Consider the following 23,116-nt stretch of genomic DNA (forward strand, 5'->3'; position numbering starts at 1 on the left):
ATACCCAACTTTTACATCAACATGGATGGGACTGGAGGAGATTATGCTAAGTGAAATAAGTCAAGCAGAGAAAGTCAATTATCATATGGTTTCACTTATTTGTGGAACATAAGGAATAACATGGAGGACATTAGGAGAAGGAAGGGAAAAATGGGGGGGGTTGGAGGGGGAGATGAACCATGAGAGACCATGGACTCTGAGAAACAAACTGAGGGTTCTAGAGAAGAGGGGGGTGGGAGGATGGGTTAGCCTGGTGATGGGTATTAAGGAGGGCACGTATTGCATGGAGCACTGGGTGTTACACGAAAACAATGGATCGTGGATCACTACATCAAAAACTAATGATGTATTGTATGGTGACAAACATAACATAATAAAATTAAAAAAAAATAAATAAATGCTGGTCTATTTTTGGGCTTTATTCTGTTCCACCGATCTGTTTACCATTATGTCAATACCTATCTTGATAACTGTATCTTTTTTTTTAAATATTTTTTTTTTAAGATTTTATTTATTTATTTGAGACAGAATGAGAGAGAGAGAGAGAGCACATGAGAGGGGGGAGGGTCAGAGGGAGAAGCAGGCTCCCTGCCGAGCAGGGAGCCCGATGCGGGACTCGATCCAGGGACTCCAGGATCATGACCTGAGCCGAAGGCAGTCGCTTAACCAACTGAGCCACCCAGGCGCCCCGATAACTGTATCTTTATAGTAAGTCTTGAAATCAGGTAATATATTCCAGGTTTGTTCTTTTTTTTTTTTTTAAAGATTTTATTTATTTATTTATTTGAGAGAGAGAGAGAGAAACAGCATGAGAGGGGAGAGGGTCAGAGGGAGAAGCAGGCTCCCCGCTGAGCCGGGAGCCTGATGCGGGACTCGATCCCAGGACTCCGGGACCATGACTCGAGCCGAAGGCAGTCGCTTAACCAACTGAGCCACCCAGGCGCCCCCAGGTTTGTTCTTTCTCAAGACTGTTTTGGCTACTCTAGGTCCTTTGAATTTCCATGTAAGTTTTAGAATTAGTATACCAATTTCCATTAAAAAGTTATCAGAATTTTGATTGGGACTGCAGTTTGGGAGGAATGGACATATTAACACTACTGAGTTTTCCAATCCACGAGCATATACATTTATTCTCCCCATTTACTTAGGTCTTCAAAATTTTCTCTCAGTATATAAAGTCTTCAGTGTAGAAGTATTTCACATCTTTCATTAAATTAATCTGTAATATTTTGTTTTGATACTATTATAAAAAGCATTGTTTTTCAATTTTTATTTTCCAATTGTTGCTAGTATATAAAAACACTTTCTTTTTTATATATTTATCTTATATTCCGCATCCTTGTTAAATTCAGCTATTAGTTCTGTAATATTTTTGGCTGATTCTTTATGATTTTCCATGTAAAAGATCCTGTTAACTACAGAAAAAGATAGTTTTAATTCTTCCTTTCTAAGAGTGATGCCTCTTATTTGATTTTCTTGCCTGACTAGGACTTCTGGTACAATGTTTACTAGAAGTGGTAATAGCATACAACCTTGCCTTATTGCTTGATCTTAGGGAAAAGCATCAATACTTCACTAGTAAGTACAATATTATCTAAGTTTTCAGTATTTCAGTATTAGGTACAATACTAGTTTTAAGTTTTAAATTGAAGAAATTTCTTTTAATCCTAGTTTGATGAGAATTTTTGAGTGGATGTTGAAAGGTTTTTCTACATGTACAGAAATTAACATGCAGGTTTTCTTCTTTATTCTACTAATATATGAATTGGACTGATTGATTTTTCAATGTTTTAAATTAACCTTCATTCCTGAAATAAACTTGTGTAAGTCAGATCTGGATCCAGAGTATATAATATAAAAGCCAGCAAACTTGATAAAAACAGAAGAATCACTAACATTTCACCACTAGACTTCACCCTGGGTTTTACCTTAACTGCTCTAGGTACTTACACGTCCATATGGTGACCAGCACTCTGCAGTCCGTCCCCCATTTCTTTCTCTATGGCACTCCACTCACTAGGGAGAAAAAGATAAAACCAAACACACCATGAATTAGATATAGAATTTTTTTTAAAGACTTTATTTATTTATTTGACAGAGAGAGACACAGCAAGAAAAGGAACACAAGCGGGGGGGAGTGGGAGAGGGAGAAGCAGGCTTCCCACTGAGCAGGGAGCCCAATGAGGGGCTTGATCCCAGAACCCCGGGATCATGACCTGAGCCGAAGGCAGACACTTAACTGACTGAGCCACCCAGGCGCCCCTAGATATGGAATATTTTCAAATGGGATATTTTATAAGGTTTTCTTTCCAGCTACCTTTTAAACAATGTAGTATCTGTATTTGGATTTATTTTCTGTGACTCAAATATGCTGCTTTCCCCTGAAGTTTAACAACTAAATGCAAGTGAAAGCTTTAAATTGTTAGTTCAAAAGTTGCTACCTGACACTGCTAAGTGCAAAGTAAGTATCACATAAAACAGCTTCTGCTTATAGACAACTTTCTCAGCTATGCTGCTATTTAAGTCAATTGTAGAGCTTTAGAAACTACGAATGCTAGCCCTGCTCTTGATCTACTTATTCAGAATCTCTGGGGTAGAGCTGAGATATGTATACTTTTTTTTTTTTTTAAGATTGTATTTATTTGCGAGAGAGAGAATGAGAGACAGAGAGCATGAGAGGGAGGAGGGTCAGAGGGAGAAGCAGACTCCCTGCCGAGCAGGGAGCCCGATGTGAGACTCGATCCCAGGACTCCAGGATCATGACCTGAGCCGAAGGCAGTCGCTTAACCAACTGAGCCACCCAGGTGCCCGAGATATGTATACTTTCTAAAGCTCCATGGATGATTCTGATGAACACATTTAAGCTAACAAAAAAAGACAACTGTACAGAAACATTAGGTACACAGTAAAGCTTCAATAATTGCACTAAAATTGATGAGAAAGTCTATAGAACCGCAGATCACTGTTTTGTCATTTTTTTTTTAAAAAGATTTATTTTATTATTTTTAAGTAATCTCTATACCAAACATGGGGCTTGAACTCAGAACCCACGATCAAGAGTCACATAATCTACTGACTGAGCCAGCCAGGCGCCCTTTGTTGTCATTTCTACAAAATGCTTCTCATAGAAATTCCTTTTTATGGCAGTTAATTATGTATATTATATATAGTAAACTGAAAAAATAAATCTGCAATCCCAAATACCAAGAGATGACATAATTTGATATATTTCCTTCCAGTCTTTTTATTTACTCATTTTAACGTGGCTGAGATCATATGGTATATGCAATTTTGTATCACGCTTTTTTCCAGTGTTTTCTCATGTTATTAAAACAATTTATTCTAAGCATTGTTTCATATGGCAACTCAGTTTTTTTTAAACCATTTTCCTGGCCATTCAGGTTATTTGTAAGTTTTCTCCTACGTAAAGAATGCATAAACCTCTTCAACTGCACCATATCATAAAAGAAAAAATTCTAAAACATATAGAAAATATGTTTCTATACATATTTTTATGTTGTTGAAATACCAGATTATATGCTTATAGTATTAGAAGAAAGAAAATCTCACATGATTTTTAATATTGTCAAAGCAAAACAAACGTATAAATCACCTATGCAACACTATGGTTATGATTAACAAAACAGGTAAGGCTCCCTCTAATAATTTTCCTTCCTTATATGTTTGTAACTACTCTCAAGATAGTAATAGCAAGTTAACCTTTTTTTTACTAAAGCCACATTTATAATGCCTACAGGACAATTCTGCTTTTACATACCTCTGTCACCTCATATTCAATATATCCAAAGCCCTGTTCTTCACATGAAAGAGGAACCTAAGGGTTTTGGCAGATGACAAATATAACTAGCCAAAAAATGAAATGCAGCAATCACAGTTAATGTAACTGTAGGTCATGTTACCAGAATTAACGCCACGGGGCATCTGGGTGGCTCAGTCAGTTAAGCATTTGACTCTTGATTTTGGCTCAGGTCATGATCTCAGGGTTGTGAGATTGAGCCTTGTGTGGGACTCCATGCTGGCATGGAGCCTGCTTAAGATTCTCTCTCTTCCTTTTCCTCTGCCCCTCTCCTTGCCCCAGCCTCTCTCCCCTTCTAAGAAAAAAAAAAAAAGAATTAATGGATAGTCCAGATCAACTGTCTATTGGATATCCCAAAAATACTTCATCCATCTCATTAATCTTTGAGCACCTTACTATGTGCCACCAACTCAAGGCCAACATAACCAAATTTAATTCCTTTGTTTACCAAACAAGACTAAAAACTAGTTCAAGGAAGGTAGGACTCACACTTTATCACCTATGTATGCCTATTAAGCAGTTTAGAGCCTGATAAATACATGGTATTTATAGCTTGCAGGTAAAATGAAAAAATGAACCAATAAGTGAATTAATAAATGTGAGGAGGGAAACATGTACTGGATTCTATGTACCAGCACAAGACCTCAAGACCTATAGTCTTAGCCTTCTGCTACTCAAATTGTGGTCTACCAACAGCATCACCTAGAATTTCATTAGAAATGCAGGACCACAGGAACGCCTGGGTGGCTTAGCTGATTGTCTGCCTTTGGCTCAGGTCATGATCCCAGAATCCTGGTATGAAGTCCCACATCAGGCTCCTTGCTCAGCGGGGAGACTGCTTCTCCCTCTGCCTGTGCTCCCCCTGCTTGTGCTCTCTCTCTCTCTGACAAATAAATAAATAAAATCTTAAAAAGAAAGAAATGCAGGATCACATAACCCATTCCAGATCTACTGTATCAAAATATTCATTTTACATACCTCTGTCACCTCAAATTCAATATATATAGTTCTCCAGGAGATCTGTATGCCCATTAAAATTTAAGCAGCACTACTAAACAAAAGGTTCTAACCTGGGGTCCAAGGATATGTCTAGGATTGGAAATAGAAAATGCTAACCAGTTTATAGGGGAGAGGAGGAACCATTAACATACAAAGAACTATTAAAGGGTAGTTGACTTAACATCAACATTGTAAGAGGAATAATTGAATCTTAAAGTACTTAATGGGTGGGTAAATTGTCACAGATGAAACAGATCAAAAAGGGTCTTGGATCTTTTGTAGAATCTGAGGAAAACTATGGACCTTTTCCCTAAGAAGGAAAAAAAAATCACAAACAAAATTTGGCATGTAATTTCAGAAACTTCTGACAACCTGAAGTCCATCTATGAACTACAGGGGCACCTGCCTGGTTCAGTCAGTAGAGCATGTAACTCTTGATCTCAGGGTTCTAGTCCGAGCCCCACATTGGGTGTAGAGATTATTTAATATTTTTAAGGGGTGGCTCAGTCAGTTAAGCACCCAACTCGTGATATCAGCTCAGGTCTTGATCTCAGGGTCGTGAGTTCAAGCCCCATACTGGGCTCCACTTAAAAAAAAAAAAAAAAAAAAAGCTGATGAAGCAGCTTTGTATTTCTTCCCCTCTCAAATTTCAAACCAAAAATAAAAACAAAGTAAGCTTTTTTCCACTTAAGTGGCACTCATCTTGAATTTTTTCATTACTCTTTTCGGGCAGCAGTACTCAAAAGATAAAAAAACACTCCCCCACCAACTGGCACTGCTCAGCAATCCTCACTCACATTCCTAATTAACATCCTTAACAGTGCCTCTCAAGCTGGGACACTTTGTAACGGGTATTTGAAGCCATATGATAAACACGGCACGATGCTTCTGAAGAATGACTCGTACTTTTACATTGGAGGGGGGAAAAGTTTTATATATATATATTTAAACAACCGTAGATGTTTTACAGCATAAAATGCAAATTTGGCATGTACATCAAGAACTCAAGCTTTCAAAGAGGCTGCACTTGCCTCAGCGCCTTCCAGCCAATCCCCGGTGGAGCTGCTAAGGGGAAGTAAAGGCGGGTGCCTGTAACTTGTGCCACCAAGTTCAAGACTTCCCTGCATTTGAGATAGACTGCCCTATATCACTCCCCTCAAGCTTCCTAACCAAAGAAATCACCTGACTTGTTCTCAGCAGAGACACTTGCTTCACTGAGACAGAGACTGACTAACGTTGCCTCCTACAATTTACCACTCCTCTGCTTTAAGACAGCTCTGTATCTTCTCTGTCTTCCCTCCCATCCACCCTTTCATCCCTGCTCCCCTACACAAAACAAAACAGACCCTGTTTCTCCCCTTCAAGAATAACCTCAGGGACTTCCTTAAAAGTCTAACCAGTAACTTGCTGTCTTCCCTTCCTTAATATTTTCTTCTCATTCCTAGGACTACTGCAATAACATCATACCACTCAAACCAAACTGCTCTCCAAACTACCACCAAAGATTTACTTACCCGTTTCCCCTTTTCATCAGACTCAATTCCCCTACAGTGTTAACTCCAACTTCTTGAAGTGTTCCCTTCACTTGCTTGACATTGCACACTCCCAGTTCTTCACCAATTTTCTAGTATCTCCCTCACTGGTTCTTTTTCTTTGCCTGATCCCCTTTTTAAAGATTTTTTAAAAATAATTTTTACACCCAATGTGGGGCTCAAACTCACAACCCCGAGATCAAAAGTTGCATGTTCTACCAACTGAGTCAGCCAGGGGCCCCTTTGCCTGATCCTTGAACACAGGAGGTATTTCCCAACGTTTGGCCCTGAGTCTCTCACAGACTTACTCTAACCCTTTGACAGTATCACCTAACCCTACATTTTCAAAAATCACTCTATTAGGATTCATCCTTTATACACAAATCATATTCTCACCAGCCTCTTAAACTGCTGATCCAAATTTGCAACTGCTTAACAGAGATCTTTAATTCAAGTGCAATCTATCCAAAACAGAACCCTTTCATGAACTCATCCCTCAAACCCGCTATTTCTCCTACATTGTCTATTGCAATCTTTCTAGTCATTCAACTGCTTACAAGTTAAATCTTGGTAACCTAGCACCTACCATCGTAGCAGAAGTTCAGCAAATGTACCTACTAGCAACCACTCTGGTTCAGGTTCTTCATCATCTGCTTAAATTACCTCAACCACCTCTGGTCTCCCTGGCTCACTTTTCATAAAGTATTTTAGGAACGCCTGGGTGGCTCAGTCGGTTAAGTGCCTGCCTTTGGCTCAGGTCATGTCCCAGGCCCTGCGATGAAGTCCCACATCGGGCTCTCTGCTCCGTGGGGAGCCTGCTTCTCCCTCTGCCTCTGTCTGTCATGTATAAATAAATAAAATCTTTAAAAAAAATATTTTAGATGTAAAGTGGTTTTCTATTAATTTATTGAGTTGGCAAAAAGACCAAACTGTAGAATATTTCATCACAAGAAATTAATGCAAATAATTTTCTTGAAATTTGATTCAGCCAAGTAACCTTTTATCTACATGTTTCTCAAATTAATACAAGTCCATTTACTTATTATAATAAATGTGCTACCTTCAGGAGTGTCTGATTTATGTTAATTTTCTTTCTTTCTTTCTTTTTTTTTTTAAACATTTTATTTATTTAGTTGACAGAGAGAGAGCAGGAGACCACAGGCAGGGCGAGCAGCAGTGGGACAGGGAGAAGCAGGCTCCCCGCTGAGCAGGGAGCCTGATGTGGGGCTCGATCCCAGGACCCTGGGATCATGACCTGAGCTGAAGGCAGTCACTTAACCGACTGAGCCACCCAGATGTCCCTGAAGGTTTTATTTTTAAGTAATCTTTACACCAAACACAGGGCTTGAACTTACAACCCCAAGATCAAGAACCACATACTCTGGGCGCCTGGGTGGCTCAGTTGGTTGAGCGACTGCCTTCGGCTCAGGTCATGATCCTGGAGTCCCAGGATCGAGTCCCACATCGGGCTCCCTGCTCAGCGGGGAGTCTGCTTCTCCCCCTGACCTTCCCCACTCTCATGTTCTATCTCATTCTCTCTCTCAAATAAATAAATAAATAAAATCTTTAAAAAAAAAAAAAGAACCACATGCTCTACTGACCGAACCAGCCAGGCACCCCTGTGTTAATTTTCAAATGAGGATATTCCCAAGCTTAACTCGAGTTCAACTCTGGGAATGTTTTATTTATTTATTTATTTATTTATTTATTTATTTATTTATTTATTTTTAAAGATTTTATTTACTTATTCATGAGAGACAGAGAGAGAGAGAGAGAGAGAGAGGCAGACGGAGAAGCAGGCTCCCAAGGAATGTTTTATTTATTTATTTATTTATTTATTTATTTATTTATTTATTTATTTTTAAAGATTTTATTTACTTATTCATGAGAGACAGAGAGAGAGAGAGAGAGAGAGAGGCAGACGGAGAAGCAGGCTCCCAAGGAGCAGGGAGCCCGATGTGGGACTCGATCCCAGGACCCTGGGATCATAACCTGAGCCGAAGGCAGACGCTTAACCATCTGAGCCACCCAGGCGCCCAACTCTGGGAATATTTTAAAAATCAGGGCTGATGGATGTGAATAAATCTAAATGCAACTGTGGATAAGTCAAACGTAACGAAACAGACTTCAGAAAGGTGATTATTATTTGCCTTTATCCCCATTATACTATTCCTTCACATTTAGCCATATATTCCTGTTTACATTCTTACAACATCAATATACTTCTCTTCATTAAAAAATGTCTCTTCAACAAATGTGTTGGGAAACTGGACAGACCACTTTCTTTCACCATACACAAAAATAAACTCAAAATGGATTAGGGGCACCTGAGTGGCTCAGTCGGTTAAGCGGCTGCCTTCGGCTCAGGTCACGATCCCAGGGTCCTGGGATCAAGCCCCGCATCTGGCTCCCTGCTCAGCGGAGGGCCTGCTTCTCCTTCTCCCTCTGCCTGCTGCTCTGCCTACTTGTGCTCTCTATCTCTCTGTCAAATAAATAAATAAAATCTTTAAAAAAAAAAAAAAGGATTAAAGACGTAAATGTGAGACCTGAAACCATAAAAATCCTTGAAGAGAGCACTGGCAGTAATCTCTGATATTGCCATAGCAACATGTTTTCTATATGTTTCCAGAGGCAAGGAAATAAAAGCAAAAATAAACTATTGGGACTACATCACAATAAAAAGTTTCTGCAGAGCAAAGGAAACAATCAGCAAAACTAAAAGGCAACCTTCAGAATGGGAGAAGATATTTGCAAATGACGTATCTGATAAAGGGTTAGTATCTAAATAAAGAACTGATACAATTCAATACACAAAAAACAAATAATCTAATTTAAAAATGGGCAGAAGACATTAATAGATATTTCTCCAGAGAAGACATACAGATGGCTGGCAGACACATGAAAAGATGTTCAACAACACTCATCATCAGAGAAACACAAATCAAGACTAAAATGAGATATCACCTCACACGAGTCAGAATGGCTAAAATCAAAAACACAAGAAACAGCAAGTGTTGGCTGAGGATGTGGAGAAAGCAAAACCCTCTGGCACTGTTGGTGGGAATACAAACTGGTACAGCCACTCTGGAAAACTACGGGGGTTCCTCAAAAAATTAAAAATAGAAATACCCTATGATCCAGCAATCATACTACTTGAGTATTTACCCTCCAAAAATACAAAAACACTAAATCAAAGGGATACATGCACCCCCATGTACTGAAACATTATTTACAATAGCAAAACTATGGAAGCAGCCCAAGTGTACGTCAACTGAAGAATGGATAAAGAAGATGTGGTATATGTATACAATGGAGTATTATTTGGCCATAAAAAAGAATGAAATCTTGCCATTTGCAACAACATGGATAGAGCTACAGAGTACAATGCTAAATAAGTCAGTCAAAGAAAGACAAATACCATATGATCTCAGTCATATGGGGAATTTAAGAAACAAAACAAATGAGCAAAAGAAAACAAAAAAGACAAGAGACAAACTAAGAAACAGACTCTTAACTATAGAGAACAAACTGATGGTTACCAGAGGGGTGGTTGGTGGGGGGATGAGTTAAACAGATGATGGGGATTAAAGAGTACATTTATCATGATGAAAAAAATAAAAAAATTAAAAATGTCATATAATCCTGATATCATCCCAACCTGCATTTAGTTTCAATGTATTGATCAACCAAAGGCTTATGGATAATATGCTACTCTCACAAGTTAATTAAATATATTTGGCTCCATATCTTACACCTGACATTCAAATAAATTTCAGATGAATCAAAAATTTATAAAACCACAAAAATATAGAAGGAATGAGAAGTATTTTTTATACCCCATAGTGAATAAAACATCATTAAGATATACACAAAGGTCAGAGGCTATTGTGTTTGAAAGGAGAAAAATTAATAATTTATATGTAACTGAGTTTAATAAATAGAATATTTCTGTATATCATAAAGGAACCATAAGAAAAGTCAAAATACATAACAAAAGTGGAAAAAAAATTGCAAATCATTTTGCAAAGCCCTAATTCTCCCAAAAGATAAAGAACTCCTGTATATCAATTAAGAAAATTGAAACCAATCAACCCACTGCTTGTCCCTCTCCCTCCCCCTCTTCTCCTTCCCCCACTCGTGTGCTCTCTCAAAAATTTATTTTAAAAAAAGAAACTAATCAGCCCAACAGAAAAAAAAGGGGCAAAAGATATGTAGATGATGAAATAGGAAAAGTCTGTTAATCGTAAGAAAAAAATGTTTGACTTCATTCATAATTGAAATGCAAATTACAACTACAGTGAGAAACCATTCCTCATCATCAGTCTGGCAAAGACAAAAGCTTACTAACATACTGTTGAATAACGGTGTAAGAAGACAGATACTAATACTTTGCTGGTGAGAGGTTAATAGCTTCTATGTAGGGCAATTTGGCAATATCTACCAAAACTACAAATGCTATCTATTATCCTTAAGAGTCAGTAACAACACTTGGAGAACCTGTAGAATTTTATCCTACAAACATATTCATACACATGTGAAATGACATGAACGAGAATATTTATTGCAGCAGTGAGTGAAATAACAGACTAGAAATCATTAACAAGAAGAAATTGGTTAAATAAACTATGATTCTCCTCCTCCTTGATAAAACTCAATACAGTTATGTAATGATAACAATCTATCTTGGAGAGCAGTTCTTAAGTAAAAAAAAGCAAGGTATAAAACAAGGCAACATAGCAATGTATACAACATGCTCCCTTTCCATGTTAAAAAAAAAAAAAAGAGGGAAAAATGCATGTGTTTGTATGTTAATATATTTATAGTATTACATTTTACTAGAGGGATACATAAGAAACCAAGAAAACTAGTATTAACTGTCTCAGAGAAGGAGACCTGGATGGTTAACAGAGAAGGGAGACATTTCAGTGTAAAAGCATTTATTCTTATTGAATTTTGTGCCATATGATTGTATTATCTATTTAAAAATGTAAAATGAATCATTTTTAAATTAATCCAATCAAAAGGACTTATAATGGAACATTAGCAAGGACATTTTCTTATAAAAAGATTTGGATAACAACTTCTAAGATGTCACAACCAAAATAATACACAGAAAAAAATCACAAAAGGTTCAAAAATAACCACAACATGCAAGCACTATACACAAGCAGATATTCTAAATTAATTAACACTAAAATTACTCCAAGACTGAAAAACTCATCTTGCAAAATCCTTCAGAAATTATAAAGTAACACCAAGAAAGAAAAAAAAGAATATCACTAATTCTATAAAACAGTGATTTCTAATGGAATCTTCTTAGGCATTCTGCCCACAAAGTAAAGGGCAGTGGTCACTGCTCCAGAGTAATTTTATTTTTATCTGCTCAATATATTGGATTTCTTATTTTTTTACTGAAATACTTTTAAAAAAAACTATGAAAACTACTATTATAGGACATCATTTCAAAACAAAACTCTTTGATATTGATATCATTAGGAGCTAGTCATTTGAAAAGATAAAATTGGTAAACCTTTAGCCAGACTCAAGAAAAAAAGAGACTCAAATAAAATCAGAAATTAAGGAGGAGAAATAAAAACCAACACCACACACACAAAAAGAAATCAGTAAGAATAAATTAGTGTAAATCAAAACCACAATGAAATATCACCTTATACTTGTCAGAATGGCTAAAATAAAAGACATAAGAAATAACAACAAAAAAACCCAACACCACAGATATAAAAAGAAATTACAAGAGAATATTATGAAAAATTATATATGCCAACAATTGAACAACCTAGAGGAAATGGGTAAAATTCCTAGAAACAGAGCCCTCCAAAACTGAATCAGGAAGAAATAGAAAATTTGAACAGACTGATTACTAGCAATGAAAATGAAACAGTAATTTAAAAAACTGCCAACAAACAAAAGTCCATAATCAGATGGCTGCACAAGTGAATTCTACCAAACATTTAAGAAAAAGCTAATATGTATTCTCAAACTATTCCAAAAAACAGAAGAAGAGGGAAAACTTCCAAGTTCATTCTACGAGGCCAGCACTGTCCTGATACCAAAACCAGACAGATACTACCAAAACAAAACAAAACTACAGGCCGATGTCTCTGATGAACATAAATGCAAAAATTCTCAATAACATATTAGCAAACCAAATCCAACAATAAATACATTAAAAGGATCTTTCCCGACAGTCAAGTGGGGTTTATTCTAGCAATGCAAGGGTGGTTCAACATTCACAAATCAATCAACATGATACATCACATTAACAAGAGAAAGAATAAAAACCATACAATCATCTCCTTAAATGCAGAAAAAGCATATGATGAAGTATAACACCCATTCTTGATAAAAACTTTCAACAGAGTGGGTTTAGAAGGAACATACCTCAACATTAATAAAAGGCCATACATGAAAAACCCACAGTTAACATCATACTCAATGCTGAAAAACTGAAACATTTTCCTCTAAGATCAGTAAAGGAACAAGGATGTCAATTCTCACCACTGTTACAGGACTGGAAGTTCTAGCCACAGCCAAGCAGACAAGAAAAAGAAATAAAAGTCATCCAAATTGGTAAGGAAGAAGTAAAACTTTCACTATTTGCAAATGACATGATACTCCATATAGATAACCCTAAAGACTCCACCATAAAACTACTAGAACTGATAAATGAATTCAGTAAAGTTGCAGGACACAAAACTGATATACAGAAAACTACTACATTTCTGTACACTAATAATGCAGCAGAAAGAAAAATTAAGAACCATTTATAACTGCACTAAAAATAATAAAATACCAAGGAGGTGAAAGACCTGTCATCTCTGAAAACTGTAAGACATTAATGAAAGAAACTGAAGAGGACACAAATAAAAAGACATTCAATATTCATGGACTGAAAGAACCAATATTGTTAAAATGTGCCAAAGCAATCTAGAGATTTAAATGCAATCCCTATCAAAATAACAAACAGCAGTTTTCATGGAACTAGAACAAATAATCCTAAAAATTGTATGGAACCACAAAAGACCCCGAATAGCCAAAGCAATCTTAAGAAAGAAGAACAAAGCTGGAGGTATCACAACCCCAGATTTCAAGATATACTACAAAGCTGTAGTAATCAAAACAATATGGTATTGGCACAAAAACAGATACACAGATCAATGGAACAGAATAGAAGCCCAGATATAAACACACACTTATATGGTCAATCTACAATAAAGGAGGCAAGAATATACAATGAAAAAAAGAGAGTCTCTTCAACAAATGGTGCTGGGAAAACTGGACAGCTACATGCAAAAGAATGAAAATGGATCACTTTTTTTCACCACCCACAAAAAAATAAACTCAAAATGGATTAAGGACATAAATGCGAGACCTGAAACCATTAACTCTTAGAAGAAAATATAGGCAGTAACCTCTTTGACATCAGCCAAAAGAAACATTTTTCTAGATATGTGTCCTCAGGTAAGAGAAACAAAAGCTAAAATAAACTATTGGGACTACACCAAAATAAAAAGCATTTGTACAGTGAAGGAAACAATCAACAAAATGAACACACAACCTACTGATGAAAGTAGATATTTGCAAATGATATATCTGATAAGGGGTTAATATCCAAAATATATAAAGAACCTATACAAACCAACAGCAAAACCCCACAAATAATCCAATTAAAAATAGGCAGAAGACCCAAATAGACATTTTTTCCAAAGAAGACATACAGATGGACAACAGACACATGAAAAGATTCTCAACATCACTAATCATCAGGGAAATGCAAATTGAAACCACAATGAGGTATTACCTCTCATCTGTCAAAATGGCTAGAATCAAAACGACAAGAGGTAACAAGTGTTGGTGAGGATGTGGAGAAAAAGGAATCCTCCTGCACTGTCGGTGGGGGTGCAACCACTACGGAAAACAGCACTGAAGTTCCTCAAAAATTAGAAACAGTATTACCATATGATCCAGTAATTCCACTACTAGGAATTTACCCAAACTTTCTTTACCCAAAGAAAACAAAAACACTAATTCGGAAAGATATATGCACCCCTGTGTATGTTGCAACATTATGTATAATAGCCAAGATATGGAAGCAACCCATGTGTCCATCCATAGGTGAATGGATAAAGAAGATGTGAGCTAGATATGTAAAAATATAAATATATAAATATATATCTAGCTCTCCTCTTCCTTATCCATTGTGTGTATATACACATACACAATGGAATATTACTCAACCATAAAAAAGAATGAGGGGCGCCTGGGTGGCTCAGTCGTTAAACGTCTGCCTTCGGCTCAGGTCATGATCCCAGAGTCCTGGGATCGAGCCCCGCGTTGGGCTCCCTGCTCTGCGGGAAGCCTGCTTCTCCCTCTCCCACTTCCCTGCTTGTGTTCCCTCTCTCACTGTGTCTCTCTCTGTCAAATAAATAAAATCTTAAAAAAATAAATAAAAAAGAATGAAATCTTGCCATTTGCAACAACATGAATGGACCTAGAGAGTATAACATTAAGTGAAATATGTCAGACAGAGGAAAACAAATACCATATGATTTCACTCATATGTGGAATTTAAGAAACAAAACAAAAAAAGAGAGACAGACAAAAAAAAACCCCAGACTCTTAAATACAAAGAACAAACTGGTAGTTGACAAAAGGGGGTGTGGGGCATGGGAGGGGTGGGAAATGGGTGAAATAGGTGAAGGGGATTAAGAGTACAGTTATCTTGATTAGCACTGAGAAATGTACAGAATTGTTGAATCATTACATTGTACAACTGAAACTAATATAACACTGTATGTTAAGTACACTTGAATAAAAAATTAAGTAATTATGCCATAACATAAAAAACAAATAAATAAAAACTAAACTACATTTCAGACCCATAAATTTTCAAGAATTACAGTTCTCAGGCAAAAAGCTAATTAGAGCTAATCATTTATTTTAAAAGTTTATATAATGCTTACCTGAAAACTCGCCCATAATTCCCGTGCACTTTATATACACCATAGAGTCGATCTGCTACTCTCTGGAATAAATTTTTAAAAGAAATTACTATTAGATCAAAGTTATATACAGTTTACTCTTTAAAAAAAGAGAAATTTTATCCTCATTAAAAAAATGCTTAGTACAATAAACTTGGAAAATATGAAAAAGAAAAAACTTAAATTTCCCAAAGTCTCATCATGGGGGGGAAAAAACCTGCTGTCATCGTATTTGTGTAATTGCTTTTATACACATACACACACACACATATATAAAAATAAAGAACATATATAAATATGTTTTAATCATTGTTTTAAAATTTCCTATATTAAAAGTGATAGGGGCACCTGGGTGGCTCAGTTGGTTAAGTGTCTGCCTTCAGCTCAGGTCATGATCCCAGAGTCCCAGGATCAACTCCCGCATCGGGCTCCCCACTCAGCGGGAGTCTGCTTCTCCCTCTGATGCTCTCCCCTCTCATGCTCTCTCTCTCTCTCTCTCAAATAAATAAATAAATAAATAAATAAATAAATAAATAAATGGTTTTTTTTTAAGTGATAATATTTTTATCCAGCAGGTCAATATTCCTTTTAATAAATACCACTTTAATTAGTTGCATAAAATTCCATCTAGCAGTGTATAAAATACATAAGCACTCCTTGTTGGATATTTAGCTATCCTTAAGTTTTTTGGTATTATACATAATGTTTTAATAAACATGTCTGAGAATAAAGTTTTTGCTAAATTTCAGATTGTTTCCTTATGATAAAGTCCTCAAAGTGGCATTTATCAGGGGGAAAAATAAACACTTTCAATTTTATTGATTGTTTTATACATAAATGCTGAATACATACAACATACTTCATTGCTACTTTATCACGATAACTCCTTCTAACCAACATGTTAGATATTTTAATAAAAATAGAATTATAATTTAGATCGAGATGAAATATATACTGCCTAGCTATTCACACAAATTTTACAGAAGACAAAACACTACAAACTCTCCTCCAAAGTGTTAGAACATGAACCGAAGACCAAAAGTAATCCCACATAAAACCCTAAACCCTAAAAAAATTCACAAAAAAATTCTTGGTACACAGTTTCTAAATGTAAACCCTGAGGATAAATTATGTCCCTAATTCCTTACTCAAATGTGAATAATCTGAAGAATTAGGCGTTAACCATACAACAAATCCTAACCCTTTCAATACTTTCAGCTTCAAGTGAATGAACCAGCACTAAATACTTGGAGCAGGTGTAAGAGGAACATAAAATGTTTTCCATCTCTCCTTGGCTTGCCCACTAGACTAGGGAGCAGCACCCACAGGACTGCAGCTTGTTTCTGTAAAGTCTTATTAGAACATTCATGTCAGCATTGTCTATGGCTGCTTTCATAGCAGAGCTGAATAGATTTTACAGGGATCATATGGCCCAAAAGGCTGAAAATATTTACTATCTGGCCTTCAGTAAAAGTCTGCCCATCCCTGCACTAGACTCAGGACAAAGCTCATAGTCTTCATTCTGCTTGAAACATTCCAGAGTTGTCCCCAGACCTCTCAACTAATTTCTCTAAGGATGTTATTTCCCAATTATTTTTTGAGTCTAAAGAGAGTGTCAAAGGTTGTTTGCTTTTTTTTTTTTTAAAGATTTTATTTATTTATTTGACAGAGAGAGAGAGCACAAGTAGGCAGAGTGGCAGGCAGAGGGAGAGGGAGAAGCAGGCTCCTCACTGAGCAAGGAGCCCGATGTGGGACTCAATCCCAGGACCCTGGGATCATGACCTGAGCCAAAGGCAGACACTTAACCGACTGAGCCACCTAGGCGTCCCAGTTGTTTGCTTTTTTTAAAGTTGTTCCATCATCAAGTAAGTTTGGGAGATAATAAAATTTAACACTTTTCTTTTCCACAGGACTTTTTAGACCTTTAACAACATATATGAATCATGCCTATTTAAGAGAGATATGGTTTGCACTAGAAAACATCATACAGAACTGGCATTCCAGAGAATATGAAATGGAAAATGCCACTCTAGACCACTAACTTTCCTAGATCTTTGTACTTTAAAGATCAAATCTCCTCTTGAAAGCTGAGCATTTTATCACCCACTAAGATATTAAGTATGAAAGAGGGAGAATACTTTTTAACCACGTAAGAACAGAAACTACAAGCAACTTAAGTACAAAATGCAGATCCAAAATAAATGTTCAAAGACAAAGTTTGGGGGTGCCCGGGTGGCTCAGTCAGTTAAGCATCTGCCTTTGGCTCAGGTCATGATCTCAGGGTCCTGGGATCGAGTCCTGAGCTGGGGTCCCCACTCAGTGGGGAGTCTGCTTCTCCCTCTCCTCCTACCCTTCCCCCCTGCTCATGCTCGCTCTCTCTCAAATAAATAAAATCTTAAAAAAGAAAAAGACAAAGTTTGTAAATCCCAAGGACTTAAAAGCTTGTTTCTTTGAAGTATGTCACTCCTGGGAGCTGGTACAAAAGGATCTTCTACCATAATAATTAGAACTCTGAAAAATAATTTGACCCACAGAACATGCCCAAAAGAGGTAAGAGTCTTCCTATACCAAAAAGGTGAGCAACCACAGGAGGAACTACCTACCCATGAACTAGACCACAGACACTCAGCACTCGTTATGAGACCAATGTTTCTGGTATCAGCTATTCATGGAAACAAATGGATCTAGCCAACTAAAACACAAAATGACTTGTACCTAGATCATTAAGCAGTGAAAAAGAAGATGAGGCAAAGAAAAACTATAACCAAAAATTATTATTTCTAGAGAAAAGGAAAAGCAAAAATGGCAGAGAAATAAAACAGAAATGATAAAACCTAAAACCAAATTAATTCATTGGTCATTGGTAATCAAGAATACTGGTGCCAGGGAAAAGGGGCTGTATCCAACGATTTAGTTCCGACTGCTATTCAATTTCCTTTCTATTGAGAAGTCTTTCCTTTTGAAAACTGATCATCTGACAACTGACAGGGAAAGCGTGATACCTAGCAAATTCTATGACAGCAGAAGAAATGTGACAGACTCATCCATCATTCTACACAGCTCAGAATCATTTGGAACTGTAAGAATGCCTTTTCTAACAAATAATGCAATATACTTTAAGAAAAAAAAAAAGAAGAAGATAGCAGGAGGGGAAGAATGAAGGGGGGAAATCGGAGGGGGAGACGAACCATGAGAGACTATGGACTCTGAAAAACAAACTGAGGGTTCTAGAGGGGAAGGGGGTGGGAGGATGGGTTAGCCTGGTGATGGGTATTAAAGAGGGCCCTTACTTCATGGAGCACTGGGTGTTATACGCAAATAATGAATCATGGAACACTACATCAAAAACTAATGATGAAATGTATGGTGATTAACATAACAATAAACAAATTTAAAAAAAGAACGCCTTTTCTATCCTCATTGAAGTAGTAGCTGATTTAATGCTAAAAAAGACAGTTTCAGGACTTTCTATTAGATGATCTTATTTTGAAAATCTAGACATGCATAGTTTTTCTTTTCTTTTGAACTATTTCCTAAGGATTCAAAGATTATGAGATTTAACTATTGATACTTACTGCCACAGTGGTTCCCAAACGAGCTGCATGTAATACTTTATACTGCACCATCACTAAATATTTCAGAACGCCAGAGATTACCATCCTTAGGACAAACATGTCAAGTAGTATCTTAATAATTATAATTTACAGTATCTGCAAAGTTAAATGTTCCCCCCTCCCTTTTATTTTTTTTATTTTTTTAGAAGAGACCCCCTTCCTCTATTTTTTTTTTTAAGATTTTATTTATTTATTTGAGAGAGACACAGCGAGAGAGAGAGAGAGAGAGAGAGAGAGAGAGAGAGAGCACAGGAGGGAGAGGGGCAGAGGGAGAGGGAGAAACAGGCTTCCCACGGAGCAGGGAACCTGTTGCAGCTTGAGCCGAAGGCAGACGCTCAACAACTGAGCCACCCAGGTGCACCTCCCCCCTCCCTTTTAAATTTGATTTCTCCCTAAAGAGGCAGCATATACTGTAGTAGGAAATATGGGATCTGCAGTCAGACAAATGTGAGTTCAAATTCCAGCTCCTTCTTACTTTAGGGTTTGACTTTGGAGATTTATTAAGCCACTTCAAGCCTTGTTATTATATCTTTCAATATGGAAATGACCTTCATCATATAACTTTGTGAGGATTAGATGAGATGACATTTGTTAAGGGTCCTGGCAATAAGGAGGATGACTCAATGAAAATCAGTTTTCTTCTTGCGCAATCTACTTGAATTCATGTGCTCTGTCAATATACCATTTGTAGGTAGTTAAGAGCATGGGCTCTCAAGTCGGGCAAAAGTGGAAATTCTGGCTCCACACATCTATTATCGTGTGGTCTCAGACAAATTATTTAATTTCACTTAGTACATTTCCTTTGCCTCTGTTCCTAATCTACAAATGAGGACAGTAACAGTACTATCTTTAAAGAGCTATTGTGGGAACTTGATAAGAATATTATATATGCTTGAGCACTGGTTGATATACAGATCAATATTATTTTTCCATTGTTACTTATTTTTCTTTTTAAAGATTTATTTATTTATTTACCTGACAGAGAGAGAGAGAGCGAGAGAGGGAACACAAGCAGGGGGAGTGGGAGAGGGAGAAGCAGGCTTCCCGCTGAGCAGGGAGCCCGATGCAGGGCTCTATCCCAGGACCCTGGGATCATGACCTGAGCTGAAGGCAGACACTTAACGACTGAGCCACCCAGGTGCCCCCTTTCCGTTGTTATTTACAAGACAGAAATTATTTCATCTGAGTCTCATAATTCTATGAATAAGGCACCTTCATATAACAAATATTTATTCAGTACCTACTATGTGCCAGGCAGATATTCCCATTTTTTTAGCTAGATTTGTCTGAAGGACCCAATAAATGGCAGAGACACAGTCCAAAGCCAGCTCCTCTCAGTCCAAGGCCACCCACTCTTTCTGGTTGTTCTATTTTGATAAATATTTAACTCTTTAACCAATCTAAAACTTTTTTGCCTTTTCTACTTTCAAAAGAATTCTCCTTGATAGAAAAGATGGTCAAATAATTCTATTTTCCTTCATCTGTTAAGAATTCATCCTCTGTCTCAAAAATAAAATACAATAATTAAATAAAAGAATTCATCCTCTGTCTCAAACAGCGTCTAAGCCTTCTTCTCTTGACATTCTGACTGTTACAAAAAGGCCCTTCCTGTGGTGCGTTGGGACTTTAAGCTTTCATTTTTACTTTTCTGTTACTGTCCATGATTAAATAGCCTTTCTCCCAATTTTAGAAAAATCAAAATTTTAGCTAATCAGAAAGCATCCTGTATCGTTCACTGGCTTTTCTCTTATTTATTCACTCAGAATTTCAATTTGATTCACAGATCAAGTGCTGCCTTTCCTTTCAAGAGCTCAAGCTATCTTTAATGTCATTAAAGTTTCTGAAGCCTGTTTTCATAAAGTTAAGGATGGGGTGCCTGGCTGGCTCAGTCAGTAGAGCATTTGAGTCTTGATGCCACATTGGGTGTAGAGATTACTTAAAATAAAATCGTAGGGATGCCTGGGTCAGTCGGTTAAGCGTCTGCCTTCGGCTCAGGTCATGATCTCAGGATCCTGGGATCGAGCTGCGCGTCAGGCTCCCTGCTCAGCGGGGAGTCTGCTTCTCCCTCTGCCCCTCTCCCCCCTCGTGTGTGCTCTTTCTCTCTAATAAAAAAATAAAATCTTTAAATAAATAAATAAATAGAATCTTGAGCAAAAAACAAACAAACAAAAAGCTTGGGATAAATATCTATACCCAGAATTCTCTTACTTATGTATTACAAATTCTTTGATGACAAGGTTGTTTTCTTTAAAGGTTCTTTTCACATATACATTACTAACCAGTTCTCCCTGGTTGGTTATAATTAAATTCAAGAAGCAATTTATCTTAACTATAGAGAACAAACTGATGGTTACCACAGGGGAGGTGAGTGGGGTATGGGTGAAACAGGAGATGGGGATTAAGGAAAGCATTTGTTGTGATGAGCACTGGGAATTGTTGAATCACTATATTATACACCTGAAACTAACATGACACTGTAGGCTAACTATACTGGAATTTAAAATAAAAGAAGCAATTTCTGTTTTTTCAGATTTTTCTTAAACATAAAAATGTCAGCATATACATTCATTTGTTCCTTCATTCAATGTATTATAATATATAGTGAGTGTCTATGAGTTGGACATTATTCCAGGGATTTAGCAACGAGAAAACAAACCTGCTCTTGTGGAGCTCACATGTACTAGTAGGGGAGCTCATTAACAAATTAGAACACGATGTCAGACAGTGTTGCTATAAAGACAACAGCAATGACAGAATATGACAGAGAAATGACAGAAAATGATAGAAAATTGCATCTTATTTTATATAAGATGCCCAGGAAAGATTTCTCTAAGGGAGGCATTTGAGATGAGAAATGAATGACAAAAGAGAATAGGCCAAGAGAGGTTCTTGAAGGTGGGGCATGTGGGAAAAGTGATACGGGCATGAGGAAGAGCAAATAAAAGTCCTAGGGCAGAAACAAATTTGATATGGTTAAATTTTGCCATAATCTTTAAAGGTTATTAAATATTAATCACATTTAAAAATACACTTTCAGCAGAAAACAACACATAATCACTATGGTTATCTTGCCTTGTGACAATTTTACTTGTTTTTTATGAAAGCATCATGTATACCTTCCTTCAGGCTAAATGATCTGTAATAGTCTCACAGCAATGACAATTACGTCTCCCTCCTTTAGGTCTCACTTAAATTTATTACCTATACTTCACAGATTTTCTGAGTGTTTAACCATTACATTCTGCTCAATTCACACTCATCTCGGAGATTTCTGATAAATCCGATTCTAGCTGTTTTTCTGCTTTGTTCTTTAGTTTTCTTCTGGGTCTGAAAGGCTGTTTGAGAACTTCTCAATACCTGGGGTTAGTCATGTGAGTGTACAATTATGTACCTCTGCCTACTCGAACTCCCAGAACTGTTAACCTTCCTGCTAAACAAGGCTTTCTACTGTGTTCCCCACCCTTCCCTTTGGTTGAAGGCCTTTAAAAAGGATACAGCTTTCACAATCAACCAGACCTCTAATTTAAATCGATTCTCCAAGGTTTCTAGCATAAAAGACAAAGCTATATGAATTACTCTTCCAGTCTTCTGGGGTGTCTCTGTCCCCCTTACCCCCAACTTTCCACAAGAACTGTTGTCTAATTACCTTATCAATCCACAGCTTCCCAATACCCAGTTCTTGACTCTAGCCTACTAATTCTCACAGATACCTTTTCTTTTATTAGAAAGTATCTCATAATTTATTTAGGGAGTCTAATGGTACTCTGAATGGTTAAACAGAAGACTGGGCCAATATAAAGATATTCAAAAGGATTTTTTTCTCTTATTTTATTTTTTTATACTTTTTATCATAGAAATCTTCAGTCATACAATAAGTAGGGAACAGTAGAACATACTTCCATTTCCCAACACCTACCTTCAACAATTATTACATGGCCAATCTAGTTACATCTAAAACTGCCCCCACTTTCCACTCCTCACCAGTAGATGCTCTCATTAAAACAAATCCCAGATAATGTATTTCAAGAGGATTCCAATCACTCTAAGTTGTGATCCTAGACCTGGCATCCCAGTATCTTTCAGTCTTTTTTTTTTTAAAGATTTTATTTACTTATTAGAGAGACAGAGAACATGAGCTGGGGGAGGAGCAGA

The 23,116-nt window shown here is 36.9% G+C and overlaps 1 protein-coding gene across 1 annotated transcript in view; it reads right to left on the reverse strand.

The window, feature by feature from the left end:
* The window catches only part of SNX4 (sorting nexin 4), a 74,289-nt gene that overhangs the window by 16,235 nt on the left and 34,938 nt on the right, over positions 1 to 23,116 (reverse strand). Inside the window, exons 8-9 of the mRNA XM_045903026.3 lie at positions 15,333 to 15,394; positions 1,951 to 2,016 (exon numbers count right to left, since the gene is read on the reverse strand). Coding sequence (XP_045758982.1) covers positions 1,951 to 2,016; positions 15,333 to 15,394 — 128 coding nt within the window. The remainder of the gene's footprint in view (positions 1 to 1,950; positions 2,017 to 15,332; positions 15,395 to 23,116) is intronic.

Source organism: Mirounga angustirostris, unplaced genomic scaffold (assembly GCF_029215605.1).
Source record: "Mirounga angustirostris isolate CCGP_5_RB_7025 unplaced genomic scaffold, mMirAng1.0.hap1 SCAF_1, whole genome shotgun sequence".
NCBI lineage: Eukaryota > Metazoa > Chordata > Mammalia > Carnivora > Phocidae > Mirounga > Mirounga angustirostris.